Here is a 12,728-nt window from a genome sequence, read left to right on the forward strand (position 1 = left end):
CTCCATCGTGCCTTCATTTTTAAGAACGTTAATAATTCAAAATTTAAACCTTAAAATTTAAAATAAAACCGTTGGATATGAACTACATCACTTTATCTATGCACGTGTAAAAAATTATGGCATTTCAATTTTGTTTTGATTGACATCTTGAGCTTGTAAAAATGTATACTAATGTAGATAATTTCTAGACGTTGATTTTTTAACTTATTGATTCACATAAAAGCAAAATCAAAATGTGATAATTTTTTATGAGCACATAGAGAAAATAACATAGATCACATCTAACGGTTTTATTTTGACGTTTAAGTTTTAAACTTTGAATTATTTAAGTTTTTAAAAATGAAGGCATGATGGAGGCACAAAAAATAGAGGCATTTGAACCCTCCTCGTTATATATATATATATATTAATAAATGATAAAATATGAACTTTATAAATTTAAAATGAGTTTTAGTAGATAAATTGAGTAACTTCGTGAGATTTTTTGAAATTTAGAGTGGTTAATATGATGCTATGAATATAAGAGGAGATATACAAAATCTCGAGGTTTTTGAGGGATATTCATGAAATTCCCCAAAAAAGAAAAAAAAGGAAAAAAAAAAAGGCAGTGCCAAATTGCCAATGTGCCATGCGGGCGCCCGTAAGTGCGCGGCGTTTCATTTCTTGGAGCCACACATCTTTCAACACACCCGAGGCCGAATTCGTTTCTCTGAATTAACTCAAAATTTGAGTTAATGCAGAATGAATTTGAACCGTCCAATCTATGTTGGCGCGAAATTAAAGGGGCCCGTGCATTCTACCTTTGGTCGGATTGGCTTGGACTCTGATTGAACGGTCGAGATGCGTTAGCTCAAAGTTTAAGTTAATGCAGAGGATACGGACTCCCCGAGGCCCCTCCTCTTGCCACCTATCTAACTCCCTCCCCGTTCCCTCCGTCCCTTGCTTCTTTCCCACTTCATTTCCAATTTCCATAAGACTCTCTACATCGACGAGTACATTAATAAGCACAAATAAGGAGCTTTTCTTTGATTCTTTTCCATAATATTATGAAGTCGGCGGTTTCTCGTTTGATCCATTCCTCCGGACCTTCCCTCTCTCGCCTCTGCTGGTTCGTGTTCTCGTCCCGTTCCCCCAACCCCTAAATTGGCTTAATTTTAGCGTAATAGCGCTTGCGTCACCTTGTATTTGTCCAAAAATTATGGTAAAGTAAGCCATGATAATAAAAAAAAATCCCTGAGATATGCGATCGCCTCCTTTGTAATTGATCTCATCCCACATGCATTGCACACAGCGGATTGGCAGAATAAGGTTTTTACTTTTGAGGGGGTTGGTGTATATTTCATCTGTATCACATGAGTGTTTAATTATTGCCCAATGTGGTGTTGAGATTACTTTTGATTTTTCTGAAATTTGCAAATATTTTCTTGGTGTTGAGGGGATTTCATGTGATGAAGGACGGCGTGACAGTTTTTCACAATTAGAGCTGAAATGAGACTATCCTGCGTTCATTTTGTGTTAGCTAAAATTGGATTTTTCTTGCTGTGACGTTGGAAATGGGTTGCACGTCACATGCTTTATATTGTAATGTTTTTATTTTATTTTATTTTTTTTAATTTCTGTTTGATAGTTCATCACATGTGCTGGGTAATGGAAGGCTATTTTCAACTGATACTTCTTCTGGCGATCCTAAAAGGGCAGAAGAACCCTTTAAAGTGGAGGAGGCAGAGACCGTCAAAATGGACCCACCAGCTACTGATCAGGTACTAGTACGGTGCCATATTTGATGAAACCCTAATTTGGAACTAAGGTCCACTTTAACCCAATTAAGTGCTCAGTTATGTTCTGAACCTCAGTTGGACACACTGGTACCTCATTCAAGTGGTCACAGACTTTGTTGCTCAGATGTGCAATTTGTTAAATTGTTGAGCTTTTCTTATCAAATTTAACCTAAATTAACCCGAAGCAATCAGTCATGCCTTTATGCCTCGGTTGAAGTCCTGAATAGCCCAGTTTAACCACTCTTTGACTAAACCAAATTTATTTTGTAATTGTTTCAGTTGCTAGTGTTGGGTGGTAATGGATTCGTTGGTTCACATGTTTGCAAAGAGGCCTTGGATCGTGGTCTTTCTGTTGCTAGCCTTAGCAGGTTTGTTATTATTCGTCACCACATTTAGGACCTTTACCAGTCTTCCTGTTGTCGACAGCGATTTTGTTATCTCTATCTTGTTTTGGCTTATAGTTACCCTTGTTGTATTCATGGCTTCAGCGATGCTAATTTTTTATATCTCATCCATATTAGTACTGTTATGCTAATATTTTTTTGTTGTTTTCAAATCTTTGGCTTGCATGAGGAATTTCATTTCTGCTAGTACACTTAGTGTATGAATGTGCCAAGGCCAAAAATTCAGCACTGATAACCAAAATTTTGAACCTATTCTAATCCATATTTCCTTAAGACCATTGAAATATATTGTCATGAACCGTAAAAACTGAAATCTTGTCAGTGTGATTTTGTCAGTTGTTTATCATTGTTGTTGAACTTCTTGTGCTTCCTTTTGTGTATCATTTTAGTTGGTATTTACTGGATATGTTTCTTATTCAGATCTGGGAGGTCATCTGTAAATGCTTCGTGGGTTGATAAAGTTGTATGGCATAAAGGTAGCCTAATTCTAAATAATAACAAAATAGAGTAAATGAAAAGAAAAGAATAATTTTCTTCTTGGGTTCTTATTCCTGCTTTTGTATTGTTTTGCAGGTAACCTTTTAGAACCTGATTCCCTGAAGGATGCCATGAGTAGGGTGTCAGCTGTGGTATGTACTATTTCTTGCTTAATCTTCTGCTTAGGTTGACCAATATCTTACTAATCAAGCATGCTATTACTTCTCCAGGGAAAGGGTGCGGAGTGCAGACCAGAATTTTTTTATTTATGACTGTGTCCTCTCTAATTGCACAATTGAACTCTAAATTTTCACTTAGTACCAGTCTGGCTCAGTACTTTGGGTACTTTAACTTTGTCGAAGAGGTAAATTGTCGAAAGTAATAACCTTTTGTTTATGTTGATTAGATATCCTGTGTGGGAGGTTTTGGAACTAATTCCCAGATGTACAAAATAAATGGCACAGCCAATATTAATGCTATCAGAGTAGCTGCTGAACAAGGTCACCAATTTACATTTTGCTTTCCTCAAGTCATTTTTTACTATTTCTTTCTTGATAAGTTATTGCTTATAATGTGACAATCCTTCAAGTTACTAGAATCTATCATAACCAATGATTTCAATTTCATTTGGTTTGGTGCCCAGAATCTCTTATAAGGCCCAATAAAGCAAATTAAACATGTAATTTGGGAAGCAGTCTTACTATTGTACCTCATTTAATCGTCAGTTGCACTGTTATCTACTTATTAAGATGAAATATATAATCTATTTATTGGCTTATAAAATAATTAGAAATAGTGTCTTCATACAGGTGTCAAGAGATTTGTGTACATCTCAGCTGCTGACTTTGGTTTTGTGAATTTTCTGTTGCAAGGTTATTACGAAGGGAAGGTAGCTTAACATTCACCTGGATTATTAATGTAGCTTTAGGCATCCACAAACTATTTAAGTCTGCAATTCTCATAATAAGTATATTATAGAGAATGGGTTATAGTACCAGCAAGATGTAGGCAGCTAGAGAATGAAGTTTTAAAGCTATATTTTATGTAAATATGAAATGAGCCAACGGGAATGAAAAACCGGGAAAAATTAGAATTTGCTTCTCTATCACCTGTATTTTATTTGGCATTACCAGTGTCGCTTTGGCACTTGGATGATAAGTTGAGTTGTGAAATCCAATATTCTCGTCATCTTATAACATGTTTAATGTTATTTTGGTGGACAGAGGGCTGCAGAGGCAGAACTGCTATCTAAATTTACTTACGGAGGTGAGATTTCTCATACACTGAATTTTTTTTCTCTTTTAATTCTTTCATCCCTTAATGTGATGCTTACTAATTTGATTTTGTTTGACAGGGGTTATAATCAGGCCAGGCTTTATTCATGGAACTCGTCAAGTGGGAAGCTTGAAAGTACCTCTTGGTCTTATTGGCTCACCTCTTGAAATGGTACTTGATCGCTCTCACTCACACACATGCACACACAAACATATTGTCTTTTACCCTTTTTGCCCAATTTACTCCATCCTTCTTTCTTATGTTTAGCTGAATTTATGTGGATTAGTCGGGCCTTAATAACCTCCAGGCTACACCCCAAAGATAAAAAATTAGCAGTACTTGACATGATTTGGTCAGTTTCTTGATGAACCAACCTGTGGAAAGGTAAACTTTAGTTTAAATTAGTGTTGCATAATAATTAAACTTGTTTTGTTCTACAGCTGCTACAACGCGCTAAACCACTTAATAAGTTACCGGTGGTTGGCCCCCTGTTGACACCTCCTGTGAGTGCAACCTCAGTTGCGAGAGTTGCGGTAAGAGCAGCTACAGACCCAGTGTTCCCACCAGGCATAGTAGATGTTTATGGAATTCTTCGCTACAGTGACCAAAAGTGATGTATTTTCTCGCCTTCCGTGAAATACAGCAAAGAACCAGTCATTTAGTGTTCTTTTTCTTTTTCCTTCTGTGTCATTCTGTTTTTTTTTTGTATCTTTTTTCCTTTTGGTTCTTTTATTAGAAAATAAAACGAGGCGCTATATGGGGCACTAATGAGTTTTGTTGTTTTTCTTATTTCATTTATTTTTACGCTTTTGGCATAGTAATCATCAAATCAGATAATCCTATCAAATAAGAATTTTAAACAGTTCATGGTCCGGATGGTCTCTGCGAGTAATGGAACTTTTGTCCCACAATTTCTTTCTCGTAGCAAACTCTTTTTTCAATAATTTTTCTTTTGTTATGCTAGAAATTTGTGTTGTGGGGTTTGTGGGGACTAATAAAAGTGTACGGATAAGTGTCAGGGCAGTTTAGCCTTCAATTTCGAGAGTTGATATACAAAAATCATTTGAGAGAAAATACAAAAATATCATGTGCACATCCACGAGTAATGTTGATCTTTAGCTTGCACACGAGTGACATAGTATCACGGAACGAATTAAGACATAACTTGTTAAAACTGAATCAGAAGCTCACTGATTTTGTTTCAAGAAGCACATTAATTTGTTTTACATCCGATTATCATTTGGTTGAGCAAGTATAATATTTGACTTCCTTGAATAGCATGCAGTGGTTGAAAGTGACCAAATTAGAAGGCGGCCTCAAAAAGAAAAAGGAAAGAAGAGATGCTAAAAAACTAAATCAGTGTAATAAAATGTGATTTATGGGGCCGCATATGCATATACAGCCCGTTACCACATAAAATATATGTGGACCATGCGGTCTATGATAAAAGTAGGTCCAAAAATATTTAAAACCCATTATCAAACCTTTTATTTGAATCCGCAAACCCATCATTTGAGTCCGCAGACCAAAAGTACTAAAAACCCATTATCTGAGTTCCGAACCCGGGTCCGTTAAAAATTCCAGCGCCTCCTTGCTTCTTTCATAACTCTCCAAGTGGCTCATTCATTTTGTTTCGGAGTTAGGGGTGGCAACAAAGCTCGTAGCTCATGAACCGATCGTGACTCACATCTGATTCGCTCGCTAACAACTCATTCATTAGTGGACCGAGCTATTAATGAGCCAGCTCATCACTAGCTTAATCCAAAATTAACAAGTTTGAGCTGAGACCTAGCTCGCTCACGAGCTGGCGAGCTAGCTCGGTCCAAGTATGAATTTGTGAAATGGTATAAATGTGTGTGAATTTAGTATACATAAATTTATTTTGTGAATTATGTTTGTATGAATTTGAAAATTTAGTATTTTTGTATGTATGAATTTAATTACAAACTTAATTTCTGATAGTTGACTTTATATTACATAGTCTAATACATTTGGACTTTTGGCCGATGAGCAAACACGAGCTAGCTCGGCTCGCTCGTTGTCAAAACAAGTGAGCCATGAGCCACCTTTTCAGCTAGGATCTGAATGTTGACTCGCTCATAACTCGCTCATTGCTGAAATGAGCGAGCCACGGACTTGGTCTAACTCGGACCGAGCCGGCTCGTTGCTAGCCCTATTCGGAGTTGTGGGACCCAAGAATTTCTATTGAACCAGAGTGCTCTTGCTTGATTTGTCGGCAATTTAGGGAAGCGAAGGTTCTTATTCTTATTGAATGCCAGCTCACTGCACAGCTGCAAATCTTTGCATATTTTGGACCGAAGACTTTTGGGGCCATTATTACCCCGAATCCGTATCCTCTGTAGGGATCACCCTCACTTTACGGTTTGAGATTAAATCTCAACCGGTTTGAGATTCGGGTCGCAATAGGGGGCAGTATTTTTGAGCTTTGAGATTTGTGTCAAGTTAAAAGAATGGTCCGGATCCACCAATTAGGGAATCATTCTAAAAGATTCCCTTGTGCGGTAACCTACTGGATCCGAATTCTTATTACCCCCTCAGTTAAAATTGGATAACTTAAACTAAGCATTGCATTGGATACGATATGATCGGATCATATCTTATCATATCAGGTATTCATTTGTGCAAACTCAAAGTTTGGGTCAAAGTATTGGAGAAATAAAATAAAAACCTCAAAATTAAAATAATTGTTATATTAATATTATCGTAATCCACATATATAATACCGCATTAAAATCCGTGTATGCAACCACATACCACATATGTGGTATGCAGTGGCCTTCCGCATACCGCATGAAAACCGCATTTTAAAACATTGCTCAGAAGACATGCCATGCCAATCAATAAACAATTAAGTCTGACTAAAATTATTTATCCAACTAATTGACAAATTAGCGGCAGGTTTGTGATATGGTTACAGAACATGACAGAAAGACATCCCAATTCATGTAAGAACTGGAAGAGGCATTCCAATACTAACCCGGTAAACCCACTTACTGTTTCTCATGGGGCTATTCACTAATCGACAACAAACCACTAGAGAAACCTAAGCGTCATTTTCTGCTTGCTTCTTCTCGACAATAACCCGAAAAGTATTTTCCCCCACAAGAGTAAATATGCACTTCTTGCCTACTTTAAGGTCATGTGCCTTGGAGAATTTGGACCACCCCTTTTGAAACTTAGCCCTCTCATTCCGAATTAAGAACCGTACCTGCCATTTTGTGCCATCTGAATCCTCCAATATGACATACCGCTTTGAAACAAGCCCATTTTCCAAGCAAAATGACACTGGAATGGTCTGCGTACAAGTAAGAGAGAACAAGCCTGAATATTGTCTGTGGGAAAATTGAGACTATTGATTGTGAGAAAATTGAGCTGGTGTCAAGTTGAAAATGATTCTACAGTTGCGGATAATTTGAGTGAAAATTGGTTTGAACTAACGAGCTGAGGTTTTTGATTGACCAACCCAATTGACTATATCACCAGCATTGATATTACTACAAGTGTTATTGCACAAAAGAAGAACATAGAACTTACAAAATAGCCAAGCCTAAGGTTGAAAGGCCTAACGATGTTCTCAAATTGTGGACACTGAATGACAAGTGCACTGTTGCATGCAATTTCCTCCCTAGAATCTTTGTGTGCTTCGAGTTTACCTTGCACGTCTTTCTGTTGATAATGACAAAATTGTTTTATGATGATCATACTTGATGCTAGTGTTAATTATACTATCTAGACAATTTATATTTGCTATCAGTATTGCCCAAACTACGTCTCATTCTTTTAACTATAAATGCATAGGATAAAAGGAGGGTCAGATTGGACATTGTTTAAAAAAACTAAAGGGGGCATATGTGATAGACATTATTTTTTTTTTTTTGAGATACTTTTCTCCATAAGTCATGCTTAGTTCTCTTCTTTTATTTTTAATATGATGACTATTTTTTTTATTTTTTATATTATGGTACTTGGGTTTTGTTATCATCTATCTATTATAGTGTTTAAGTGAACTTAAATCCCAATAATTATCAAATAAATTGGTAAAAATCAAATGAAAGAAAAACATTGTACCAGGCAAACGAGCATTGTTGATTTGGCGACGAGCGTAAAAATGCAGATGTCACCATCTCTGAGGCCATTTTCTGAAGTAAAATCTCTCCAACCTTTCCCCACACGAACCTCAGTATTCCTATCGAACAACAGTACGTCATAACTTTTACCTTTCAAGTTCTTCAAGGTTATTCCTTTCCTAGAAACGAGCCCATGTCGATTGCAGAATTTCTTTGGAAAGCTCTGAAATTGATACAAATTCTACCCATCATTCACATGCACATGTGAGTGCACTTGAGCAAATAAAACCACAGAAAGGTAAAATCAAACACAATACAAAGGCCTTTATGCCCATTAGGCAAAAATGAAAGATAAGAGTACTAAATCTGGACTGACCAAGTAACAGAAACAGCATATGAACATCAAGATAATGCTTGGTGCTTACCATGTAATTAGAGGAGTACGGTCTGACAACCTTTTCAAAGTGTGGAAGTGAAGTTAAGCTAGGAGAGTTTTTGTGGGCTTTCTCAATTGGTGGAGTTGGGGAGCTGGGAGTGGTCTTTTCAATTCTTTTGATTGGAGTTGATGAGACATGAGTGATCCTTTTGGTCTTCTCGATTGGTGGAGTTGCTGAGCTGGAAGAAGTCTTTTTGGATTTCTTGATTGATGCAGTTGCTGGAGAAGCTGTTCTCTTTCTGGAGATCTCAATCGATTTCCTTTTCTTGCTCGAAGGTGTGCTGTTACACTGCACTTCATCTTTCACATGAAAAAATCAGGTCATTCGATAAATATAATAGACAAGGTCCAAAACCATGAATGGACATTCTGGCAGTCAGTTTGCACCAATAATATATGAAAAAAAAGCAACCCCTACCGAAAAAGAAGAAGTAAGAAAAAACACAATTATATATAAGTATGATAGCATTATCCTACTAGTGTTTAATAAAAATAAAGGAATGGTAAATGGGCAGCACAATTCCACAAGTGCAAAAACTTCAAATTAAAAAAAGTTGGATATTAGCGTATGCAGATATGTTCAGGAATTGGTATAAATTTGCGAGTAAGGTAACACTGCCAGTCAGACCAACTTTTAGCCCTCCTATGTTATTTACTTTTATTTATTTCTTTCTTTCTTTTGAAGGTACGCATTGCTCGCTTTACTTGTTGAAAAGTCCAATTGCATAAATTGCAAGGGGTGGGGGTTTGACGAAATAGAGACGCAGACAAACATTTGAGGATTAACTAGCAAAGATTTCATTAACTTCAGGATTTTAATTGCAAACTTCAGAAGCATGCTCTGACAAATTGAAGAGTTGTTGGTTGCTGGTACCACAATTGGTCAGACTGGTTGACCCCTTTTACCATACCATGTTCTACTTGACTAACAAGCTTCCCAACCATTTCAAAGATCAAATGTTAAATTATCATGAATAGCACAAAGTTCAAATCAATGATGCAAGCTTACCCTCGTGCTCTGAACTTTGATTTAATGTCAGAGACTCAACCTCCGAGGACTCATTACTGGTAGAACTACAACCTGGGCTCTTACAAGAGGCAAGCTCATACTCCTTGAGGCAGCAAGTCACATCAAACACTTTAACGGTAAATACCATATTGCCCTCATACCGAAAAACCACGAAATCGCCGGTACAGAGGTCGTGCTCTTTCGCAAAGTTGGACCAGCCACCATCAAGGTACAAATCATTCCCTTCCTGGTGCAAATTGATGTGCCAGAATTTTCCATGCGGGCTTAGTAATGTGGCTTTGTTGTACCGGTCTCCATCAAGATGTTTCATAAAATTTTGTGGGATGGGCTACAAAAATAAATAAATTATATTAAATATTAGAATGTAAATTAAAACCAAATAAAATGAAAGAGGTTTGACTAAAGAAAATTAAAACAAGGGAAATGTTTTGGCTTGCCAGGGAGCATTTATTCAGTCCCAGCTCCTCCAATATAAAGAGAGCGCCATGTCAAATACTAATCCTTGTGTTAAATTTGTTCATGGTTGGCACTTGTTAAAGTAGTGTAGGCACATGCGGAAGACATGGTTAGTTAGCACACGTAAGCATAGTAGCAAGCTCTTATTGGTGAGCGAGCCAAGGGCAAAATTGGCCCAGAGATTGTTTAAAAGAAGTATTGTTGGCTGTGTGGCAAATACTGAAATCTTCTTACAAGTCTAAGGGCGTTTCACAAAGAATTATGTGGGTAATTTGTACTTTGCAAGGCCTTTTTTACTATACTAGAAGCTGCTAAGGTAATTATTTGGTAATTCTTATAACTCTACTGTCTCTACAACATTTAATTTTGAAAAGGTAATATAAGACGAAATTTTGATCAGAAAAATTGTTACCAATTTGGGGTCTATTTTTCCGTTATCCATAATGTCGCCTTTTGATCAGAGAATTTGTTACCAATATAGAAAGATTTTGTCTGCACTTGATCGGACAACTCGGTGCCAAAAAGAGACGAAACATTTGAAAATGACTAGTTAATAAACAGTAAAGGCATAGATCCCGGCAAATTTCAATCAAAGTCAAATCAAACTATTAATGGGGTACAGAGAGGAAAAAAAGAATACCAGTTTTACAAAAGGATTGGGGATGAGAACTCTGAAGAACTGGGGTCTCTTGGTAAGACTTGGAGAGGCGTTTGCATTCGGATATTTTAGGGGCGCCATGATCTCGTCGCGTGCGTTGTTTGTTATAAGAACTAAGAAGAAAGAGGTGCGACTGGAGAGTGTGATCAGGATTTGAGGTTTAGCTAGGGGAGAGCGAACAGAGAGAGTGCGCGCGCGGCGCGCCTCTCTCTCTCTCTTGTGGGATTTCGAGACGGTGGGGGTCCAATTCCACTGTCGGAGTGAACACGTATCCTCTGCATTAACTCAAGGGAATCTTTTGAGTTAACAAATTTCAGCCGTCTGATTTTAAGCGAAACCAATCCGACTGTCTGATTTTATCACAGGACATCTTTAATGGTAGTGCGGATCTAGTCTACACGACTTTTAAAGCGATCGAATGGTTCAGATTCATTAACTCAAAAGATTCCATTTGAGTTAATGCAGAGGATACGAGCTCATGTCGAGTAGCGAATTTTTTAGGAAAATGATTCTGCACCGGGCCTTGTGAAATTATTTAAAATTGTTGCTAATTATGCATCGAAGAAGAAGGAACACAGTTATATTCGGTTTATTTTTATCTGTAGCATTTTAAGAAGAAGAATTATATGATTCTCTCACACTCATTCTCATCATCATCCATCTCTTAAATATATTTTAGAGGTATTTTTTTTTCAATGTCGTCCATATTTCTCACGATATATGAGGAATTTTGCGAATTTAAAATCACAAACGTATTCTACGCAATTTTATCTTTCAAATGAGATTCATGATGACATACTTTTGACCGAGATTTTTATTTTTACCCAAAAAATAAATAATTTTATTATAAATAACCACGTTTTTCGAAAATTTTTATTTCTACCCAAACCGCATATATTCTGTGCGGCCCGAATTAAAAATTCGGACCGTATAGAATATATGCGGCCCGATTTTTTTTTTTGGATTTAAAAATTCGGACCGCATAGAATATTTGCGGTCCGAATTTTTTTTTTTTCAAATGGCCGAGGCAATTTTTGAGTGATGATATCTCACGATCTGTTTGGAGATTTTAAATAAAACTTGACAGTCTTGTTCTATGATATCAAGACTAGATGTCGGTCAATTTTCATAATGGTTAAAGATGTTTTCCTATGTTAACCAGAGATGCAAAGTTGGACTCAGAAGCACTTCTTCAGCAATTCGGGCAATTTTTGAGAGATGATATCTCACGATCTGTTTGGAGATTTTAAATAAAGCTTGACAGTCTTGTTCTACGATGTCAAGACTAGATGTCGGTCAATTTTCATGAATTTTGAAGATGTTTTCCTATGTTAACCAGAGATGCAAAGTTGAACTCAGACGACACTCCTTCAACAGTTCGGGCAATTTTTGAGTGATGATATCTCATGATCTGTTTAGAGATTTTGTATGAAACTTTATAGTTTTGTTCTATGATGTCAAGACTACATGTCGGTCAATTTTCATGAGATATTATCTCTCAAAAATTGCCCGAATTGCTGAATGAGTGCTTCTGAGTCCAACTTTGCATCTCTGGTTAACATAGGAAAACATCTTTAAAAATTATGAAAATTGACCGACATCTAGTCTTGACATCGTAGAACAAGACTGTCAAGTTTTATTTAAAATCTCCAAACAGATCATGAGATATCATCTATCAAAAATTGCCCGAATTGCTGAAGAAGTGCTTCTGAGTCCAACTTTGCATCTCTGGTTAACATAGGAAAACATCTTTAACCATTATGAAAATTGACGACATCTAGTCTTGACATCATAGAACAAGACTGTCAAGTTTTATTTAAAATCTCCAAACAGATCGTGAGATATCATCTCTCAAAAATTGCCCGAACTGCTAAAGGAGTGCTTCTGAGTCCAACTTTGCATCTCTGGTTATCAAAGAAAAACATCTTAAAAAATCATGAAAATTGACTGACATGTAGTCTTGACATCGTAGAACAAGACTGTCAAGTTTTATTTAAAATCTCCAAACAGATCGTGAGATATCATCACTCAAAAAGTGCCCGAACTGCTGAAGGAGTGCTTCTGAGTCCAACTTTGCATCTCTGGTTAACATATAAAAACATCTTCAAAATTCATGAAAATTGACC

General features: G+C 36.8%; 2 protein-coding genes across 3 annotated transcripts; one reads left to right on the forward strand and one right to left on the reverse strand.

The window, feature by feature from the left end:
* Positions 1 to 947: 947 nt before the first annotated feature.
* Positions 948 to 4,806, forward strand: LOC144565078 (uncharacterized protein At1g32220, chloroplastic-like). Its single transcript, XM_078314711.1, has 10 exons — positions 948 to 1,108; positions 1,628 to 1,760; positions 2,058 to 2,146; positions 2,603 to 2,658; positions 2,756 to 2,811; positions 3,066 to 3,159; positions 3,469 to 3,548; positions 3,883 to 3,925; positions 4,014 to 4,105; positions 4,375 to 4,806. Exons 1-10 carry the CDS (start codon positions 1,047 to 1,049, stop codon positions 4,546 to 4,548), a joined length of 879 nt encoding a protein of 292 aa, XP_078170837.1. The 5' UTR covers positions 948 to 1,046; the 3' UTR covers positions 4,549 to 4,806.
* Positions 4,807 to 6,786: 1,980 nt separating this feature from the next.
* On the reverse strand, positions 6,787 to 10,847 carry LOC144565077 (putative B3 domain-containing protein Os06g0632500). 2 transcript variants are annotated; one of them, XM_078314709.1, is made up of 6 exons: positions 10,585 to 10,843; positions 9,468 to 9,816; positions 8,448 to 8,758; positions 8,024 to 8,245; positions 7,490 to 7,621; positions 6,787 to 7,250 (listed from the first exon to the last, which is right to left on the reverse strand). In XM_078314709.1, the coding sequence occupies exons 1-6, from the start codon at positions 10,681 to 10,683 to the stop codon at positions 6,999 to 7,001; spliced, it is 1,365 nt and encodes a 454-aa protein (XP_078170835.1). In that variant the 5' UTR covers positions 10,684 to 10,843; the 3' UTR covers positions 6,787 to 6,998. The 2 variants fall into 2 exon arrangements, with proteins under 2 accessions (XP_078170835.1, XP_078170836.1); XM_078314710.1 differs by lacking the exon at positions 7,490 to 7,621 and having other exon boundaries at positions 10,585 to 10,847.
* Between the last annotated feature and the right edge of the window lie 1,881 nt (positions 10,848 to 12,728).

This window comes from Carex rostrata, chromosome 14 (assembly GCF_964058835.1).
Source record: "Carex rostrata chromosome 14, lpCarRost1.2, whole genome shotgun sequence".
Classification (NCBI taxonomy): Eukaryota; Viridiplantae; Streptophyta; class Magnoliopsida; order Poales; family Cyperaceae; genus Carex; species Carex rostrata.